The sequence below is a fragment of the Tursiops truncatus genome, chromosome 19 (assembly GCF_011762595.2).
Source record: "Tursiops truncatus isolate mTurTru1 chromosome 19, mTurTru1.mat.Y, whole genome shotgun sequence".
NCBI classification, from domain to species: Eukaryota; Metazoa; Chordata; class Mammalia; order Artiodactyla; family Delphinidae; genus Tursiops; species Tursiops truncatus.
In genome coordinates this window covers 50,437,049-50,458,626 of record NC_047052.1, presented here as the reverse complement: position 1 = coordinate 50,458,626, position 21,578 = coordinate 50,437,049, and the positions used below count along the sequence as shown (strand labels likewise).

The window sequence follows — 21,578 nt, the reverse complement described above, 5'->3', positions numbered from 1 at the left end:
AAACAAAGTAATATATACAAAACCCTTACGATTGTGCCGGGATCTAAATGTTAACTATTGTTATTTCCTCGCCCCCTGAGACTTTATCTTAGAACCATTTAATCTATGCTGTTTACAAATAAGGAAAGGAGCTCAGATGCCCTTGGGCCCTGGCAACCATCCGTAGGGATCCAGAGCCTCATAAGGCCGTTCTCCACTCGAAAAGAAAAAAGGCACAGAGAAGGAAGGTGCCACGCTGTGTTCCGGGGTTACACAGCGGAACTCGGCCTGGGGAAGGTGACAGGCCCGGGATTTGGCCCTGGAGACCTGATCACCCACCACCTGGGGCAGGGGGTTCAGCGACCGGCCAGCCTAGCTCTCGTGTGTCCACCAGGGGGCGCCAGGAGCCGCGCCACCGGGCGCGCGTGGGCGGGGAGGGCGCGAGGCCAGAGTGTCCCGGGGGCCGTGGGTGTGGCCTCGGGTGTGAGTCGGCGAGACCACGAGCGGGGTCCCCCTGGGCGTGAGCGAGCGCGTGCGCACAGTTTGGGGATCCTAATGGGCAGCATCACCTCCCGGTGTTTTGTGTCAGAAGCTATGTACCCAGGTCGTGTGGGTGGACGTCGGCGGGCAGGGAGGAGGACGGGGGCACCTTGTAACCAAGTTGGCACACACACACACACACACACAACCCCACGGCCCAGGGCTTGGTTCCCAGGCCCCCGCGGCAGGAGGTCTGAGGGAGGGATGTCCCGGAGGGAGGGCCTCAGAGTAACTTTTCTTCGGAAAATATGTCGGTCTGGTCCCCAGCCCAGGCCTGAGTCATCAGGCTCCCGCAGCATTGAGTCACGGCCTCCACCTCTGCCCCTGAGAGCTTGGAGGGTACCCCCCTGAAGTTCTGCCCAGGGCTCTCCTTCCCCAGAGGGTTTGGTGGGGAGAGCGATCCCCACCTCTAACCTGTCCCAAGACAGCCTGACTCCCGCAGAGAAAGAAGCCATGGCTTTATTTACGCTGTGGGAACGCTATTACGTTCACAATCCCCTCCCAGGCACGGGGTGAGGGGTGATGGGCGTGGGAATCCCAGCGAACACCCTGGAGGGGGCATCGTCCCCATCTGTTTCGCGCTTCCCCATCTTTTCCGTGTGGTCCCCCACCAGGGTCAAGCACTAATACGTAGTGAAGGCAGGAAAAGGTGTGTGTGTGGGGGGGGTGAGAGTTCCCTTTAGGGGAGGGGAGGGAGGGTTGTAGCACCAAGAGCCCCTCCCCCCACGACGTCCCTGAAAAGGGGACTAAAATAACATCCTGGGGCCTATCTGGCAGGGGCTCCACTTAAATATGGACTGATGGTGGGCCCTGTGCCCCAGCAGTCTAAAATTCGGACCACCAGCTGTGGGGAGCCTGAGGTGGGGGGCGCAGGCTGGGCTTTCAATCCAGGGCAGGTGAGTGGAGGACAGAAAGGCCTCAGAGCGGACGCCTTCTGGGAGAAGCAGGGATGGAAGGCGGTTTTTGGTCTGCAGAGGATCCTTCTTAAAGAAAGGGGTGTGGCAGGAACTGGGGGGAGGGGCTGAGGGGTCCAGCTGAGGAAGTAGGAGGTGTGGCTCCCCCCCCCAGCCCCCAGTGGTGCCAAGACCTGAGGACGCCATGGGGTGGAGGGTCCCCGCCTGGCTGGGCAAGAGGAAGCAGGGCAAGGGGACCCTCTGTTAGTCATTTCAACCAAGTGGCCGCTCACTTATGAGGGGTCCTGCTCAGAATCACGGATCAGACGGGTTAGGCCTGGGGGTGTGTCTCTGTGTGTTTGAGTGATTCTGTAGGTGGTCTCTCCTGAGAATGTCAGCTCCATGAGGGCATATAGAGGTGTCTGTTTTGCTCTCTGCTGTAATCCCCAGTGCCTAGAAGGAGCCCTGAACATAGTAGGTGCTCAAACAAATTTTTGAATGAATGATGCATGGATGGATGCTTGTGTGTGTGTGTGTGTGTGTGTGTGTATTAGTGTCGGAATGATGTGCTAAGTGTACGTGAGGGTAGAGGTGTGAAGGGTGGGCAGAGAAGCCTTGCCCCTCCCCTGGTCCCCACAGAGGGACCCCCATCCTTGCAGCTGGGAGAGTGGGCAGGCAGGGTGCACGTGGGCCAGGGTGGGAATGTGCGTGCAGCCATCCGGAGCTGGGGAGCCACAGCAGGGCAAGAGGGAGGAAGGGCCGGCAGGCAGCGGCTGGCTCACTCAGCGGAGCCCTTGTGACGCCGCTTGGAAGGTGGCACCAGGCGGCGGGGCAGGTTGGTGGGCAGCCCGTGGCCCTCGAGCTTGGCCTCGATGAGGTGGCTGGCCAGGGCGAACTCCTCGTCGTCCAGCATGCCGTCTCGGTCAACATCGCTCAGCTTCCAGATGCGGCCCAGCACAGAGTTGGGGAGCTTGGTACCCACCATCCAGGTCTTGGCCTTGGTGCCGCTCAGCTTGCCATCGGACGGCGCCAGGTTGTAGAAGATCTCATCATATTTGGACTTGTCCTTGGTCACCACCCACTCAGCCTCATCATCCGAGCCCTCCTCGCCGTCCTCCAGGACCTCGTCAGGCCCCCGCTCTATGAAGGGGCCCATGTGCGTGCCCTCGAAAGCGCCCCCCTGCACGCCCACATCCGTGCTCTCCAGCTCCTCCTGCCGGAGCAGCGGCATGAGCTTGGCGATGTTGTGGGTCAGCATCTCATCCAGCGCCTCCAGCAGCTTCGGCTTCAACGAGTGGAACTTGGTGAAGTCGTGAGCCATCAGCAGCTCCTGTGGGGAGGGGAACACAGAGACGTCAGGGGGCACCATCCCGAAGCCCCCCAGCCCCGTGCTGGCTCCGGGCAGCTCTTGACAGAGAGGTGCAGAAGTATTTGATTATCTGAACACCCCAATCCACTTGGGTACCCACCACTCAGAAGAGACTTGGGCAGCAAGGTCCCACGGTGCCCCCCACCCCACCCAGTGCCGGGCATGACCCCAGAATCCCTGGACAGTAGGGAGAGCAGGGGCCTTTCATCAGCTGGTAGAGAAGGATTTCAACATTTTGACATCAGCCATGGCTTTACCAGAGCGCACCCACCAGCCCTCAGTCCTGCCCACCCTCTACGGTACCCCAGCTGCCCAGTCAGCATCCCCACCATTATGCACGTTGAGAAAATGCAATTCCTGCCACCCTGCTGGCTCTGTTACCCCACCTCACAGAAAGGGCTAAGCGGCTTGCTCCATATTTGGAGGTTAGGTTTGGGATGGACAGGTCATCAGGAGATCCTGGGACTACCCCCCACCCCCGGGGCAAGAAGTCATCTGGTACTAGAGCCGCTGCAGGGCTGGGTTTGTGGTCACGCTGCTTCTCACACGTGCAGCTGTTAACGCGATTGCCCCAGAAGAGTTGCAGCAAAGACCAGTCCATGTCGCAGCACCACATTAATTTCCAGAGCCAAGGCAGAGAGCTCCACTGATCATGACCATAAAGAGACGGGGGTGTGATTAATGGTGATGAGTACGGAGGACTCCAGGGCCAGGCTGCCCAGGTTCCAACCCAGCTCTGCCACTTGGGAGCTGTGTGTCCTCAGTCAAGTGACTTGACCTCTCTGGTTTCCCTGTCAGTTTCCAGATGTGTAAAACAGGTTGAGAACTAGCACTCCCCTCACTGGGAGGCGGGAAAGGCGAAATGAATTCATCTGGATGAAGTGCTCAATAAATGTCAGCGTAATATTCACAGCTGCTCTTTATCTAGCCCAGCGGCTCTCAACCAGGGATGACGGTGTCCCCCAGGGGACAGTGGGCAATATCTGGAGATTTTTTTTTTTTTTTTTTTTTGCGGTACGCGGGCCTCTCACTGTTGTGGCCTCTCCCATTGCGGAGCACAGGCTCCGGACGCACAGGCTCAGCAGCCATGGCTCACGGGCCCAGCCGCTCTGCGGCATGTGGGATCCTCCCGGACCAGGGCACGAACCCGTGTCCCCTGCATCGGCAGGCGGACTGTTAACCACTGCGCCACCAGGGAAGCCCCTGGAGACATTTTTGATTGTCACAACTCAGGGGTGCTACTGGCATCTAGTGAACAGAGGCCAGGGATACTGCTAAACAGCCTGCAATGCACAGGACACCCCCTACAAGGAAGAATTATCTGGCCCCAAATGTCAGGAGTGTGGAGGCTGAGAAACCTTGATTCGGCCCAAACTCTGTGCCAGACACTGTCTAAGGAGGTCGCGAACACTGGCTGATTAAGCATCCAAGGTAGATACTATCAGGATGCCGATTTTCCAGCTGAAGAAACTGAGGCTCAGAAAAGTTAAGTGACTTGACCAGGTTCACAGAGCTAGTCAGTGACCAAGGGGAAATTCACTCTATTATAATTGTTCAGTATTGAACTAGAAATATCTAAGACCTAAAGGTCACAGGCTTTCAGTATCAGCCTAACACAACCTCAAAACAGAGGCTGGGTTAGGGGCGCTAGTCCTTGCCTGCATGCCTGAGCCTGGACCTCTGTCCCCACGTGCATTGGTCACTCCTGCCCTGCCCACCTCCTGCGGCCCTTCATTTACCCCACACTGCCACACCCAGACTCAGTGCTTTCCCCGACACTGGTTAATCCTAGGCCTGGACATGTGAGGAGCCTCCGGTTATCCCCTAATATCCATCTTCCTTTCTTCCTCAGTATGGAATCCCTGAACGTTACCTGGGTATCTGGCCACCTAGAGAAAAGACTACACTTCCCAGCTTCCCTTGCAGCAGCTGTGGCCATGTGACTAAGTTCTAGCCAATTGGATGTCAGCACGAGTTGCACATGCAACTCTAGAATTGCCCTGTTCAATGCAGTAGCCACATGTGGTTATTTAAATTTAAATTAGTTAAAACTAAAACCTAAACTTTCAGTTTTAATGTGGCTAATGGCTACCACATTGGACAGCATGGCATAGAAAGTCACCATAGAAAGTACTATTGGACAGCACTGTTCTAGTAAGTGTTTTTAAAGAGAGAGACTGTACCATTAGCTTCCCCTCCCGCCCCGCTCCTCCCCCTCTTCTTGCTGGCTGGAACGCAGACACAATGGCTGGAGTTTCCACAGCCATTTTGTACCATGACGGGGTTCTTGGGACTGGAGGCCAGACTTGGAGGAGGATTAAGACAGAAGGAGACTGGGTCCCTGGCTCTGTAAAGCACCAAACCAGCCCTGGACCATATTCCAGGACATTTATGAAGGAGAGAAATAAACTTCTATCCTAACGAAGCCACAGTTGCTTTGGGTTTGCTGTTCACTCCCTTAATTCACAAAACCACGCTCCCACAGAATCATTTGCGGCAAGTGCTTTCAGGAACCTGCCATCCATCCCTCTAGTTTTCAAGGTCCCATCCCCGAGCCCATGGAAGCCAACCTTCCCATCACATCACCCCTGATGCCTTGCTCCTGGACGGCCTCCCACCTGCATCTTCTGGCAGTCCGGGAAGTCGCCGGGAGATATGTGATGCTCCAGCTGAATCTTGGCAAAGATGACGGGCAACTTGAGGATCAGCTGCTTCTTCTTGTTCTCCTTCCCAAACACGGAGGGCATCTCCTTCTTCAGGTAGCTGATGATGTAGGTGTGAACCTGTGGGGAGGAGAGTTCTCACCTAAGCCTGCCTCACGTTCACCTGCGGGGCTCGTTAAAACATGGGTTGCCCGGAGTTTCTGATTCACTAGGTCTGGGGTGGGGCCTGAGAATGTGCATTTCTAACAATTACAGGTGAGCTGCTGCCGCGGGTACAAGGGCTTCCCATCTCTTCTAGGTACTCTCAGCCCCTCCCGTGGCATAAACATCCCTCCACGTCCACTGCCAAACCTACATACCAGCCCTGGCCTCTCCCTGGAGCTCAAGACTCAGAGCTGATTGCCTTGTCAACATTCCTGGACAGCTCCGTCTTAGGACGCCCGCAATGGAATTCAGGTCCAGCTCCCAGAGCTGTGCCCCTCTCAGCTGTGCCCATCTCGGGAGACGAACGGCACCTCTACCTCTCCCTACCCAGTGGAGCCCAGAAATCTGAAAATCGTTCCTGATTTGATTCTCTCTCCTCACTGGCCACATCTGTTTCATCAGCGAGCCCTTTTAACTCCTAAATCTCTCTTCTACTTTTCCATTTCTCTGCACCTCCGTTGCTGCACCCCCAATCCCAGCAGTCCTGTCTTTTGCCTGGGGGGACACACCAGTCACCCCACTGGACTCCTGGCTTTTCCTCTGGCCCCTCCAGCCCCTCCAATCCTTTCCCCATGAAGTAGCAGCTGGAGGGTCGTTTTTGTTTTGTTTTGTTTTGCTTTTTTAAGGAACAAGTGCGGCACCATGAGACACTGCTACTATGTATCGATTTGTTTCTTATCCAAGTGCAAAATTCCTCCCACAGCTGATAAGGCCCTACTGCAGCAATTCTCAAAGCGTGGCCCGGGGGTCCCCGAGACCTTTTCAGGGGTTTGCAGACTCAAAACTATTTTCATAAGAATATTAAGGTGTTGTGTGTCTTTTTACTCTCATTTCCTCCCCAGTGGACAGTCGAGTTTTTAAAGGTTAAAAGATATTGCAATTGACTGCAGAAACAGATGCGCAAATCCAGATGTCTCCTCTGAAGCCAGACATTAAGGAGATTTGCAAACATGTAAAACAGGGCCACTGTCCTCCCTAAGTTGGGGTTTTTTTTGGGTTTGGAAAACAGTTAATTTTCATACAACATCTGTTACTTAGGTTAACAGGTAGTAGATTTTTTCTTGCTATTTTAAATGATCTTACAATGTTAATTACTATCAATATCTGTTCATTATTATCAATATCTGTTCATTAGTATACATCGACATGATCAAAATGTATAGGTAACATTTATAATAAACGTTACTTATTAATAAGGATATAAGTATTGTTTGGGAATTCCCTGGCGGTACAGTGGTTAGGACTCTGTGCTCTCACTGCTGAGGGCACAGGTCTGATCCCTGGTCGGGGAACTAAGATCTCGCAAGCCACGCGGCACAGCCGAAAAAAAAAATTTTATAAGTATTGTTGGTTAATTAATATTATGAGAGAAATAAATATGAAACGTTTTCTCAGTATTAACTTACTGTTTATTTTTTTTGTTTTTGTTTTTTTTTTGGATGTAACGCGAGGCTTGTGGGATCTTAGTTCCCCGATAAGGGATTGAACCCAGGCCATGGCAGTGAAAGTGCTGAGTCCTAGTCACTGGACCGCCAGGGAATACCCTCAGTTTTAACTTCTAATATGGTTAATTTAGAAAGATTTAATCCGTGTACATACAAACTCTTGGGGGGCCTCAATAATTTTTTTTTTTTTTTTTTTTTTGTGGTACACGGGCCTCTCACTGTTGTGGCCTCTCCCGTTCCGGAGCACAGGCTCCGGAGGCGCATGGCTCACGGGCCCAGCCGCTCCGCGGCATGTGGGATCTTCCCGGACTGGGGCACGAACCCGCGTCCCCTGCATCCGTAGGCGGACTCTCAACCACTGCGCCACCAGGGAAGCCCAAGGGCCTCAATAACTTTTAAGAGTGTAATGAGGGCCTGAGACTGCTCTATACGACTTGGCTCCTCCCACTTCATGCAACTTTATCTCCCTCCATCTGCTCCAGCTTCCTCACCTGCCGTCCTTTTTTTAATCAGCATGCCAACCACTTTCCTACCTCAGGGCCTTTGCACGTGCTACTCCCCACCTGGAACTCTGCCCTAGTCTCCCAACAACTGGCTCCTTCAGCTTCCTTTTGATGTCACCTCCTCACAGAGGCCATCCTATGGGAAGCAGGTGCCGCAAGCACCACCATCCAATTCCTTTCTACCTTTACTTTTATTGTTTCATTCACAGCACTTATCACAATTCATCATTATTTCATTTATCTGTTAGTTTACTTATTCTGTCTCCTTCCATCAGAATGTGAGCTTCCGGAGGGCTGGGACCTTGTCTGTTCCCTCTGTCCCCAGCGCCGGCACAGTGTGCAGAGAAAAGACTCAAGAAATATTTGTGGAATAAACCAATGAACTTGAGAACCTTTGAGCCATGATCTCATAAGTTATCGAAAAGCAAACAAGGAGGGGACTTCCCTGGTGGTCCAGGGGCTGAGACTCTGCACTCCCAATGCAGGGTGCCCGGGTTCGATCCCTGGTCAGGGAACTAGATCCCACATGCTGCAACTAAAAGATCCCACGTGCCGCAACTGAAGATCCCACACGCCGCAACGAAGATCCCTCACGCCGCAACTAAGACCCGCCGCAGCCAAATAAATAAATAAATATTTTTATAAAAAAAAGAAAGGAGAGAAAAAAAATGACCATTCATATGTTCTATTTTTAATAGGAAGCTCAATAATTAAATGGATAGGCTTAAATAAAAATAGAATATATCTGGAAAAAGCCACAAGAAACTACTCACGGGGGTTGCCTGCAAGGAAGAGGACCTGAGAGCCATTGGGGTCAGAGGTGGGAGGGGGCACGTTTGACAGAACATGAGTGCCTTCCCATGAGATGGTCTTAAATGTTCAATTAAAAGCACTCGTTAAAAAGTCCTTTTAGTGAAGAACCTAGAGGCAGGACAGGAATAAAGACGCAGATATGAAGATGTAGGACTTGAGGACATGGGGAGGGGGAAAGGGTAAGCTGGGATGAAGTGAGAGAGTGTCATGGACATATATACACTACCAAACGTAAAATAGAGAGCTAATGGGGAGCGGCTGCATCGCACAGGGAGATCAGCTCGGTGCTGTGTGACCGCCTGGAGGGGTGGGATAGGGAGGGTGGGAGGGAGACGCAAGAAGGATGAGATATGGGGACATACGTATATGTATAGCTGATCCACTTTGTTATAAAGCAGAAATTAGCACACCATTGTAAAGCAATTATACTCCAATAAAGATGTTAAAAATAAAAAGTCCTTTTAATGAGTCATAGGTTTAGAATGCTAAACATTTTGGTGGTACCTTGGCTGGCTCTGGATCCTCATCTCCCATCTCCACCACCCTGGGCTCCTCGTTCAAGCCCGTCCCGGCCTCAGGGCCTTTGCGCTTGCTGTTCCCTCTGCCTGGGTATGGTCTCCCCCAGATCTCCACTCTGCTCACCCCTTCCCCTCCTTCAGGCCTCTGCTCAAATATCGCCTACTCCAGGAGACCCTCCCCAATGACCCTAAAATAGCCTCTCACCAGTCTCTCTACTTCATTTTTCTTCATAATCCTTATTACATACAATATAATATTAGAGATTAATTTGTTTAACATCCACTTCCCAATTAAAAAGCAATTCTACAAGAAAAGAAACTTTATCTGGTTTTGTTCCCTGCTCTATCCCCAGGACCTAGAGCAGTGCAGGAGCACACTGTAGGTGCTCAATAATTGTTTGTTGAATTAATGCTATCGAGTCACCTCAGCGAGCTCGGTATGAAGGTTCACGGCATCCTGGTCTCCTTAGAATCAGAACCTCCCAAGACCCTGGCCTCAAGTGTCACAGCACAGTGAAATCGCCCCTTCTAGCAGCAGCTGCCACTTCAACCAAAGGGCAGAGCCAGAGGACTCATCCACATCGGACACTGGGACCGACAGGGAAACTGAGGCACAGAGGGGTAGTTACCAAGAGTGCGGAAAGGCCTTGTACTGTTGGGGGAGAGCATATGGGGAGGTAAACGGTGTGTGCTGTTGTTTGATGGCTGGACCAAGTGTGGCAGAATCACACGTGGGGGATGAGCGGGTGACACGGGGCAGGGGAGAAGCAACAAGGCTTGGTCATTGTAGACCCCGTGTCTTGATTGGCACTGGGGAGCCATAGATGGATTTGCAGGAGGAAGGGGAAGGAGTGGTCTGCAGGTCTGAGAAGGCCAATCAGGGCAGGGGTGTGGCCAGGCCGGTGGGTGGGGCCTGCGAGAGCGGGCCAACGGGGAGAGGGGACGGGGCCTAAGGGCGGCTCCTCGGGAACCCAGAAGACAGGAGGAGGCCAGGCACTAATGGCTTTTCCAGAGAGGAAGCCGCGGAAGGTGCCAGGAAGAGATAACGTGGGTGGGCGGGGTGGGCCGGGGCGCGGGTCCCGGACTCCGGGGTTTGTCTGGGTTTCCGGAGCCACCTCCTGCGTGGCGGGGGCACCAGGTGTCCGGCCCCACCCCACCCCTGGGTCCCACGGACCCTGGGCTCCCCCTCCCGCTGCTGTCTGCTTCCCCGAGGGACCTGGGGGACCGGGGTCCGTAGGGGAAGAGGGTGACCCGGGGGAGACTGAGGGAGGGAGGACTGAGAGAGGGAGAACGGAGAAAGAGAGAGAGAAAAGAGAATGAATGAGGGAAGAGAAGAGGAAAAAAAGAGAGACAATAAGGGAGAGAGAGAAACTGAGAAAGAGGTAGAAATGAGATGTAGAGAGAGACACACACAGAGAGAGACAGAAAGACAGACGGAGACAGTCCAGGGCCGGGGCAGAGGGTGAGAGAAAGGTGGATTCGGAAGCCCTCAGGAGCCGACCACACTGGGCGGCTCCCTCCCAAGGAGGATTCCTGGGGTGGGGGTGGGGCTCTGACTCACCCCCTCTCTGCAGCTCCTTAAACCAACACCTCAGCCTCCTCCATCCCCCATAACCTTCCAGGCCTCCCTGCCTGCCCAGCTTCCTGCCCCACCTCCACCCTGGCAGGCAGCCTCCCCTGTGAATGTTCCATTCGTCCTCCAAAACGCTCTTAAACCAGTGCTCTGCCCTCCCAGTCCCGGAGGCCCTGTCCTGATCCAGGCTCCTCCTTGACCCTCAATCCCCAGCCTCCTCCCTGGTCTGGGAGCCGAGTCTCACTGCCCTTGAATCCACCCTCCAGAAGGCAGCTAGAGTCTGACCCTGTCCCTCCCCTGCTCTGAATCCTTCCATGGCTCCCCAGTGCCCTCAGGACAAAGCACAAGTTCCAGGCCACAGCCCTGGGTGATCTTTCACCCACCCCACCCCACCCCTGCCCCTAGCCTCAGATTCAGTTACTCCCACTGTCTACACTGGCTTCAACACTGACATCTTTTCCTCTTCCTTGAACTGGCCATGTTCTCATCTCCAGTCCACGCACTTGCTGGTCCTGCTTTCTAGAATCTCTTCCCCTCTTCGTCCTCCTCATCCTCCAGTTTGCAGCTCAGATGCCCTCTCCTCCAAGAAGCCCTCCTGGATTTCCCCTGGGCTCCCCAGTCTCAGCCCTGACCATGTTGGATGGTCACTGTCTGGGGATGCGGTGGTCTTCTCCCCTGGACTGCCTTGGTCACCGCTGTGTTCCCAGCACCACCCGCCACAGGGCCAGGCACAGCAGGAGAACTTTCTCAGATTAGAGAACTTAGCTAATCAGAGAGTTGATGCCAGGGACCAGCAGTCACGTTAGAGGAGGATCAGAGGAAAGGCAAGAGCTGCCGCTGCCTCCCCAGCCCCGGTTACTGCTCAGCCAGCCCCCCATCACTGCTCACCCGCACCAGCCGGGCCCTCTTCACCAGATCGTTGAGCTTGCGCAGTGCGGCGTGGCGCGGCAGGCCCTGGATGTCGCGGAAGAGGTCCTGCTCCTCCAGCTCGAAGAGGCGCCGGTTGTCGGGTACCAGGAGGGGCTGGGACCAGAAGGAGCCGATGTAGACGCGCAGCACCTCGGGCGTGCCCACCACCTTGCCCAGCGCCCACATGAGCGCCCCATAGACGCGCATCAGCTGCTGCGTCTCCACCATGTCGGCCTTGTTGAGCACCACACGGATCTTGTCCTCGTGGCCTCGCAGGGCGCCGATGGCCTCCGAGAACTCGTCTGAGATCTCCAGCTTGTGAGCATCGAAGAGTAGGATGATGAGGTCCACGCGCTCGGCGAACCAGCGCAGCACTGCCGGGAAGTCGTAGCCTAGGGGGAGGGGGTGATACATGGGCGCCGGGGGCAGAGGTCAGCACCCGGACCTCCAGCCACGGGGATGCAGCCGTTCCTTTGGACTCAAGTTAGACTGTACCGGACGTTCAGGTTGTTAACCTTCGAAATTTTTGTCTGTGAGAAACAGCTGAGGCCCCGAGAGTGCCCCACAGCTCTGTCCCCACAGCCTTCAGAATTTCCCCCATCACTCTGGCTCCCGTCTCTCAAGCCATCTACTACAGGCGACAGTCACACCCTCCCCTTTTTCATTCATTCTTTAGGCAGATATTAGCAGCGGGCATTGGCCCAGTGATTGAAACACTCAAGTGTTCCTAATAGACTCCCTGTGCTTCTATGGACAACCCACCACCCCTACCCCCCGCAAGGCCCCCGAGTGCCTCCGTCACCCCAGCCCCTCCCCAGGATCTGTCAGATCTCCCCACCATCCAGCAACTAAAGATTTCACTCGGGCCCTGGTTACGCTCTTGCCATAGCAGATGTTAAATATTTTAAATTTATTCACAACATTTACTGAGTCTTCTGTGTGCCAGGCCCTGTCCTGGGCACTGGGGGGGGTCCCACAGAGAACACTCAGACAAGGTCCTTGCCTTCGTGGGGCACCCATCCCAACAGCTGGCTCCTGGGTCCATTCATTCATTCCTTTCACCTTTCATTTCCTCACTCACTCATTCATTCACGCTGTTTGCTTTTTTGCTTGTGCGCTCATTCATTCAGCAACAAGTGATGCTTGGGAGAGAGGAGCAGTTGAGACCCCCCGACTTGGCAGTTGGGAAGACCCGCGTTTGAATCCCGGCTCTGCCCCCATCAGCTAGGTGACCTAAAGCAAGCAGGTAACCTCTCTGAACCTCTGTTTCCTCCTCAGTAAAATGGAAATCATCATAGGACCTACCTCCTAGAACTGTGTGAAGATTAAAAGAATACACATGAGGGGACTTCCCTGGTGGCCCAGTGGTTAAGACTCCTTGCTTCCAATGCAGGCGGCGCGGGTTCGATCCCTGGTGGGGGAACTAAGATCCCACACGCCGCACGGCCAAATAAATAAATAAAATTAAAAAAAAATTTTTAAGTAATACACATGAGCTAAGATATATAAAGAGCTTAAACAGTGCCTGGCACTGAACTATACACTTAAAATGAGTGAGCTTTAGGCATGTAAATTATACCACAATAAAACTCATTAAAAAAACGGTGCTAGGCGCATGGTAAGCAGTAAACATTACTCATGATGCCTGTGAGACACCGCTGGGGGGGTCATCCAGGAGCCACGCCCAGAGCCGCCTGCTCTGTGCTGGGGACACAGTGTGGCTCAGGCAGCCCCAGGTCTGTCCTTACTGGGCTCACAGTCCAGAGTGGTCAGGCTGGGATGCAGCAGCCCAGAGGGGAGCACCTGACCCAGCCTGGGTGGTCAGGGAGGGCTTCCAGGAGGAGGGAACAGAGTGGCAACCTGGGGGATGGAGGAGTTAACGGGCAGAACAGGGAGCCATTGCTGATTCACCCGAAGTCACCTCATGCTCTTCCCGATGCAACTTATTGAATCTTCAAAACGACCCCAGGAGACAGGCACCCTTATGACCCCCATTTTCCAAAAGGGGAAACTGAGGAACAGAGAGGTTAAGGGATTTACTCCAGATACGCAGGTAGGAAGCAACAGAGCAGCAGCCCCGTGGGCCTCCATGCTCTGCTGGGGAGCTGGTGCCAGGCCAATCCTGCATGGGAGGAAGCAGGCTCCTGCAGCCACTGGGGACTGGATGGGATGCGGTGGGCGTGGGTGACACTGTTTTGCGGGGAGAAAGGGCCAGGTCATCAGCAGCTGGGGCCCCTCCTCCCTCCCCAATGTCTACACAAACACACACAGCGGCCCGGCTTTGGAAAGTGTGTCTCATGCAGGGAGGGACAGAGGGAGGGAGGTTGAGTCAGCGCGGGAACCGGAGACGTGGCAGAGAGGCGCCCGGGGGCGCACAACGACAGCCTTGCAGAGGGAAAGCAGTCATCATGGGCACTTCCATAGCACCTAGCGTGTGCCAAATACTGCTCTAAGTGCTTCATACATTTCGACATTTAAATTGAACCCTCAGGGCAACCTATGAGGCTGATACTATCACGTTCCCGTTTTACAGATGAGAAAACTGAGGCCTGGAGAGGTTAAGTGGCTCAGCCAAGGTCCCACAGTTTAGGAGGAGCAGAGGCCAGATCTGAACCCCGCCAGAAGGCTCCACTATGCTACAACCACACACATGTGGCCTTCACAGATATTCCAGGCAGAGGCCGCATGCTCCACCAGTGCACACACACATACACACACACGTGCACACACACACTCGTGCACTCAGGAGCGTACACCTGGACACCATCAGAGCCGCACACTACAAGATGCACACTCCCAAACACACCCCCACTCACAATCTGGAACCTACACAGATATCCGTGGTCACACAATTGCAAAGACGTGAGACCCGCACAGAGTAAGAGCAGCGGGCACACGCAAGCCCGTGCACACGCGCACACGCACCAAAGTAGAGACACAATCATATATAGTTACACAAAAGATACACTCACGCACATACACACACACACCCCCTCACTGTACACACAAGGGCACAACTGTATACAGAGATACAATCACATGTGGTCACACCAATCCAACAAAATCCCCTCAGTCTTTCCTACACGGTCACACACAGGTACAATCCCAAGCACAGCCCCGACACCTCAGAGTCACACCCACAATTACACACTTTCCCAGACACACACTACATGATCCACACAGTCACAGAAGAGTTCCCTTGCCCAACACACTCACACACACATTTCACAATACAACCACATATGGAAACACCACCAGTCACTGTCCCACACAATCCCACAAAGCCCCCCGGAGTCCCTCAGAGCTGCACACAAAGTCACACCCTGCCACAATCGCGGGCACAGACTCCCAGACACTCACACACACGCATCCTTACAGACAGATGGGCGGACTCTCCTCTTCCCCTACCTCTGCTGAAAGGGAAGGAGACCCTGTTCTCTGCTCTTCCCCACTTCCTTTGGGCTCCCACCCTGCACCCCTGCCCTGGCTTGGAGGCCTCCCTCCCCTCCGACTCTCCCAGGCCCACGCCCCAAGCTCCCCACCCCCACCATTGCTTCTGCAGCTGCCTCCTGCCCCTCTTCCGGGGAACAGGCACCGCCTGGGCAGCGGCCAGGGACTCCCGGAACCGTCCGCGCCCTCCCCCCGGGGCCCAGCCTCCTTGCCTCCCTGCAGTGGCCTCCCACTCCCCTCTGTCCCACACTGCAGCCTCCTTTGCCCCAGTTTCTGGCCTCCGAGGCCTTGTGGGACAGGGGTGGAAGGGGACAGAAATGCTGGGTGGAATGAGGGTGGGGGCCGGGCTCCCTCGGAGGCCCCGCTGGAATTCACCCCCTCCCCTCTACGCTCCCCCTGCACAGCTGTTTATAAATTCCAGGCCGCCCTTGGCGCCCGCCCAGATTCCCCTTCCCAGGTCCTGCTCAGCCCCATCTGGGGCCCAGACACAGAGCCAAGAGCTCACACGGGCCCAGGGCCTGCCTGCCCGGCTCGGCCTCCTCGCTGGGTCTCCTGCCTCTCTGTATCTCTGCCTCGCTCTCTGAATCTCTGTCCATCTTTGACTTTGTGTATCTCTCTCTGCCTCTCTTGATCTCTCCTCCTCCATCCTCCAGACCCACCCAGATATGCAACTGCAGCCCATTCGCACGTGTTCACCCACACGCCTCCCCCACCCTTCAACGTGTGCCAACATGGAGGAATCACAGCCTTCCACCAGCTCCCTTCTGCTACCCCACCAGCTCAGGGCCCGCGGACACAGGCCCAAGTCCTAGCAGAGACCCTGGGACCCTCCCGCCTCAGACCCAAAAGTCCAGGCCCCCAGCCCCTCCCCACTCAGACCCAGAGATCCGGGCCTCACTCACCGCGGCTCACTCTCTGTTTGGCCCCCGACAGGATGCCTGGGGTGTCGATGATACTAATGCTCTCCAGGACCTGATTGGGGAGCTGGGCGCACATGAACCTGGCGTAGAGGGAAAGTCAGGGGTCAGTGCAGGGAGGGGCGGGAGGAGAGGACACATAAGAAGGGAACCCAGGACTGCACCGAGGAGAATCAGGTTCAGGGATGGTTATCACCATTTTCCAGATGAGGATAGGAGAGAAACAGAGAGGTTAAGTCACTTGCCCAAGGCCACCCAGCTAGACAGCGGTTGAACCCATGCGTCCCTGGCTTAACTGCTCCCCTAGAGAAGGCAGGAAGAGGAAGGATCTAGTAGAGAGAAGGGAATTGGGGCTGAAAAGGAGAGACACACAGACAGGGATGGGGCAGGGTTGGGGGCCAGGGACAGGAAGATGCACTCCTGGCTCTTGGCCGCACACCTGTTGAGGAAGGTGTTCCCAAAGGGGTTGAGTTTGCGGAAGGGTTTGTCTGGGTCAACGACGAGGGCGTTGCCAGGCACGATGCCCTCGGTGTCACCATGCATGACGGCCACGAAGCAGTCGGTGGTGGGCTCGGGCCCGACCCGGGAGCCGGGCACCTCCTGCTCCAGCAGGTACTGGATGAAGCTGGTCTTGCCCGTGCTGTACTGGCCGGCCACCAGCACCATGGGCTTGCCGTCAAAGTCAGCATCCTCCAGGGCTGGTGAATGGAAGGCCCCGAAGCGGTAGTGCTCCTCGAGAGGCAGCAGTTTTTCACGGTACAGCTCCTTGAGGGCTGAGGTCACCGTGCGGATGGCCTCGGGCTGCTGACCCCGAGCCCCGCCCCGCTTCAGCCAGCTGAACATGGTGGCTGCACACTGCCTGCTGAGCTCGCTGATGGAGATGCACAGGGGGAGAGCTACCTGTGGGAGGAGAGGATGTTGATGGGGGACTGCCTGGAGGAAGAGGTGGAGAAGAAAGAGAGCCAGGAGGTCGAATAGATGGAGAAAGATGGGTAGGGAAGGGGAGCTTCTTAGAGCACTGTTGGTGGATGGTAGGAGTTGATGGCTGAAGGAGGAAGGTGATTATTCCAGCTGGAGGAAGAGAAACAGAGTAACAATGGCATGATTGAAGAAGGGGGATTGATGGTGGAAGACCAAGAGATAAACAAAGGGAACGATGCAGAAGCTGATTGGAAGAAGTGTATTCCTTCATCTTTTTCTTTCTCCTCCACCCCTCCCATTACTTTGCACAATTTCACTGAAATCACACCATGTGTCAAGAGCTATGAATGCAAAAATACTTCAGAGACCAGCCCCCCCGCCCCCAGCCCCGCACAGTCAGAGCCTCCAGTGAGGACAGAACCTGGGCACCAAGCAGTCAATGATGCTTGGGAAATGCCGGGCAAGTGGACTTGTAGGCACCAGAGGGGGACGTGGTGAGCCAACCACAGGATTGGGAAAGCTCTGGCTGGGCTGACTTTTGAGCTGCTCCCTAAAGAGTGGGCATGACAAGGGCATTTAGGCAGAGAGGGTGGGGAATATCATGACCTGGAGCTGTGGAATGGATGGACAGAGTGGCTGGACACGTGGGCACAAGGATGAGAAACGAGTCTGAACTACTGCCTGGGTCCCCCCAGATCATGATGGGGCTTGGGCATTCATAAGAATGTAACATTTATGATCACTGCATGCCAGACACTGCTCTAACTCATTTAATCTTCACAAAAACCTTGTCAGGTAGGGCTGTTATTATCCCCACTTTTCTGACAAGGAAATGTAGGTTCAAGAAGATAGCAATAACTTGCCCAAGATCACTTTGCTAGAAAGTGCTGAAGCTGGGACTCCAGGCCACCTGACCGCAGATCCTGCACTCCTATCATAGGTCTAAGGAGTTAGGGAGGGAAATAACTACCAACCCAGCAGCAGTGAGCACTTGCAGCGCCCAGATCATGTTCTCTACATTTCCTTACTATCCTTTCATGCTCTGTGGGATCTGTAGTGATGTCCCCTCTTTCATTCCTGGTATCAGTCGTTTGCGTCTGCTTTTTCTTCTTTTTCCCCCTTGATCAGTCGAACTGGACGTTTATAATTGCACTGATCTTTTCACAGGACCAACTTTTCGTCAGATTGGAGTCTCTAAATTCCATTTTCCACTAAAAGAGAAACTGAGGCTTCTTGAAGAAATGGCTGATTCTGGGGCTGAGGTGGGGAAAGAACAAGTGAGCCTGGGTCAGACAGTGGGGAAGTGCTCAAACACAGATGGGGCATGTCACAGGGACACAGACTCAGCTAGACAGGACTTCCGCTGGCCAAAGATGGGACAATCTGAACATCAAAAATAACTGCAAATCAAATATGTTAAAATACATAAAATCATAATGATACTTAAAAAAAAAAAAAAGGAAAAGAATTCGGGGAAGGTATGCCAGAGAGGTGAAGGAGAGGCTGGAGCCAGGACCTGGGATGTTGGCAGAGGGAGGGAGCCCTGGGTGGTGCCCTATGCAGGGAGGGACCTGGGGGACATCTTGGGGAGGCCGCTTTGGGGTTGACTGGACAGGCGATCGGGTTGGTGAGGTAGGAGAGGAGCTTGTGGGTGGGAGGAGGGACCAAATAGGAGAGAGATGGATGAGGGCGGTGGAGGGAGACCCCAAGGAGGGGATCCCCTCTGGCTGAGAGGATGAGGGAGTGGGAGACACTGGAAGGGAGGAGGAGAGTGGGGGACACTGTTAAGACTGGAAGGGGCTGGGGGGAGTGGGGGAGACAGGGAGGTTTCGGAAGGGAGTGGGGAGACCCGGGAGACCGTTACACAGTGACTGGGGTGGGGACTGAGGGTCTTTGGCGAGCAGGGAAATAACTCAGAGCCAAGGCAGACTCGGGGGCTCCGCGGGCGGAGGCTGGGAGGCGACATCTGCGGTCGGGGACCACTCACCGATGGGGCGCGCAGGCGGCTGGACCGGGCGGACGAGCTGGGCGGGGGTCCCGCGGGGATTCAAGGCGCCCGCGGATCGGCCTGTGCTCGCGGTCCAGTCCGGAGCCGTCTGAGCCGGGTGGGGCCGAGAGCAGGGAGGAGGGACGGGAGGGGCGGGACAAGGCGCCCCCGCACCCCCCCGCACCCCCCACGAAACCGGGCGCCGGGCCTCTGGCGCCCCCCGGTGGGGAGTGGCAGGGCGCCTTTGTGAGATGGGTGAGTGCGCGGGCTCCCGTTCCCGGGTTCAAACTCCATCCCTGTCTCCCTTCCTAACATGGGAATAGTAATAATAAAACAATAACACCAATACTAATAATAATTTATTATCAGTAATAATAATTTTAAAACTTAAACGAGTTCATGAAACTCCTCTGCTCACAACACTCCTTGGTTCTTCTCTCACTCCAAGTAGAAGCCAAAGCCCTCAGAGTGGCCCACAAGACCCTGAACGATCTGCGGGCTCCCTTTGCCCTCACCTCCTTCTCTCTCCCCTTTGCTCACTCAGCTCCAGCCACACTGGCCTCTTCGCTGTTCCTCATACAACCATCCAACTTCAGGGCCTTTGCACTTCTTGTTCCTCCATCGGGAATGCTGTCTCCTCCAGGGATCCAAGTGGCTCCCTCCCTCCCCTCCTTCAGGTCCCCACCCAAATGTCACCTCCTCTGAGAAGCCCTCCCTGATCTCCCACGGTTTATCCATTATCGCTGCTTTATTCTTCTCTGCTGTCTTTATCACCACTCTACATATTTCACATTTCTCTGCTTCAGCGACGATCTCCCTCACGAGAACATGAGCTCCACGAGAGCAGGGATTTTAGACTGTCAGCAAGAGGAATCGCTGATGTTCTCACACTTCGGTTGTTTTGGAATTTCTAGGGATTGTTCACTCATCGCTGATTAGACCCACAGCTAATCGTGAGCTGATACACCAGCCCCTATTACCATGTCACAAACTTGTGGATTAAAAAAAAAAATTTTTTTTATTTGGCCGTGCGGCATGTGGGATCTTAGTCCCCCAAACAGGGATCGAACCGGGGCCCCCTGCAGTGGAAGCATGGAGTCTTAAACACTGGACCGCCAGGAAAGTACCAGACTTGTGGATTTTTCCAAATATACTGATGGGACTTCCCTGGTGGCACAGTGGTTAGGAATACGCCTTCAGGGACTTCCCTGGTGAAGCGGTAGTTAAGAATCCACCTGCCAATGCAGGGGACACGGGTTCGAGCCCTGGTCCGGGAAGATCCCACATGCCACAGAGCAACTCAGCCCCTGTGCCACAATTACTGAGCCTGCTGTACTCTAGCGCCCGTGAGCCACAACTACTGAAGCCCGTGCGCCACAACTACTGAAGCCTGCACGTCACAACTACTGAAGCCCATGCACCACAACTACTGAAGCCCGGGCGCCTAGAGCCTGTGCTCCTCAACGAAGAGTAGCCCCTGCTCACTGCAACCAGAGAAAGCCCGCAAGCAGCAATGAAGACCCAACGCAGCCCAAAATAAATAAATAAATATAAATAAATAAACTAAAAAAAAAAAAAGATGAAGAAGGCAGCCAGTGAGCTTGTAGTTCGGACACTGTCAATCTTGGGTTCCAATCCTGCTCTGTGTCCAGGTGATCTGGGCCCTGAGGTAGCCATTCCTGGCCTCTTTTTCCAGATGGCTCAGCTGTAGAAAAGGGACCCCCCAGATGCCCACTCTGGTGCTCCTAGCGTCTAAGAGCAAGTATCTAAGAAGTTTGGTCCCAGGACTTCCCTGGCGGTCCAGTGGTTAAGACTTCGCCTTCCAGTGTAAAGGGTGCGGGCCGGATCCCTGATGGGGGAGCTAAGATCCCACATTGCCTTGTGGCCAAAAAACCAAAACATAAAACAGAAGCAATATTGTAGCAAATCCAATAAAGACTTTAAAAATGGTCCACATGGAAAAAAGAAGTTTGGTCCCAAGGACTAACCGTAGGAGTTGAGATCAGTTTTGGTGTCCTGCCCAGGGGCCCGGGAGGGGGAGCGTCTCTGGCTCCTGCACAGCGGGCCAAGGCTTGCTGTTATATACACCCCTCCCCCCAAGCTGGGTATGCATAGGGGAAGGTCGCAGGCTCCCAGCCAGACCGCCGGGCTTGCAGCCCAGTCTGACACTTACTGCCTCCCTCGGGGCCTCGGTTTCCTCACCTGCGAGGTGGGACTATCAATTCCCACACGGGGGCTTCTGTGAGATACCCCAGGTGAAGGGCTCGGAGCAGTGCCTTGGTAAGTGTTCTGAAAACGTTAGTCATCGTGTTCCTCTGCTCGGGCTGCATGCAGCCAGCCTTTCAGAACTGAGGCCGTGAGCAGGTGGAAATCACTGGCAAACTTCTTTACGCGGCCAGGCCACGTGAGGTCTTCCGGGAGCTTGCAGGGGACTAGAGGATGTTAAGAACTGCCATCCTCCTTCAGTGCTTTATTACGCACGCGGGGGAAGTAGGTCTAGAGCTAGGAAGGGGGGCGGTCCCTCTCCTGGAGATCCCATGTATATGCTCCTCCCCCTCAAACACCCCCAGGGGCCTGAAGAGGAACGGGGAGCATCATCCCAGTTCAGCCGCCGTCACTCCCACTGGCTATGGCAGTCGCCTCCTCGCTCGGTTCCCCACACGGCCGCCAGAGGGCGCCTGGGAAACCTAAAACAGCTCAGCTCTCTGCTCGGAACCCTCCCGGGGCTCCCGCCTCACTCACGGTCAAAGCTGTCATCACCGTGGGGCTCAAGATCCTTCAGGATAGGCCCCGTTTGTTCTCTCGGACCTTACCTCTTGTCTGCACCCCCTTCTTCCCTAGGTTCCAGTCACAGGGCCTCCTCGTTGTTTAACATTCCACCCATGCTCCTCCTT

At 54.8% G+C, this 21,578-nt stretch overlaps 1 protein-coding gene across 1 annotated transcript; it reads right to left on the bottom strand.

The window, feature by feature from the left end:
• Window positions 1-960: 960 nt before the first annotated feature.
• On the bottom strand, window positions 961-18,821 carry EHD2 (EH domain containing 2). Its single transcript, XM_033845754.2, has 6 exons — window positions 18,685-18,821; window positions 16,216-16,676; window positions 15,762-15,859; window positions 11,389-11,801; window positions 5,400-5,564; window positions 961-2,742 (listed from the first exon to the last, which is right to left on the bottom strand). The coding sequence occupies exons 2-6, from the start codon at window positions 16,617-16,619 to the stop codon at window positions 2,191-2,193; spliced, it is 1,632 nt and encodes a 543-aa protein (XP_033701645.1). The 5' UTR covers window positions 16,620-16,676; window positions 18,685-18,821; the 3' UTR covers window positions 961-2,190.
• Between the last annotated feature and the right edge of the window lie 2,757 nt (window positions 18,822-21,578).

Coding starts and splice junctions, on each gene's coding strand:
- EHD2 (XM_033845754.2), bottom strand. CDS start 16,619: ATGTTCAGCTGGCTGAAGCGGGGCGGGGCTCGGGGTCAGCAGCCCGAG. Junction 11,802..15,761: donor CAAACAGAGAGTGAGCCGCG/GTGAGTGAGGCC, acceptor CCCTCCCCCTAG/GCTACGACTTCCCGGCAGTG. Junction 2,743..5,399: donor CGGACTGCCAGAAGATGCAG/GTGGGAGGCCGT, acceptor CCCTCCCCACAG/GAGCTGCTGATGGCTCACGA.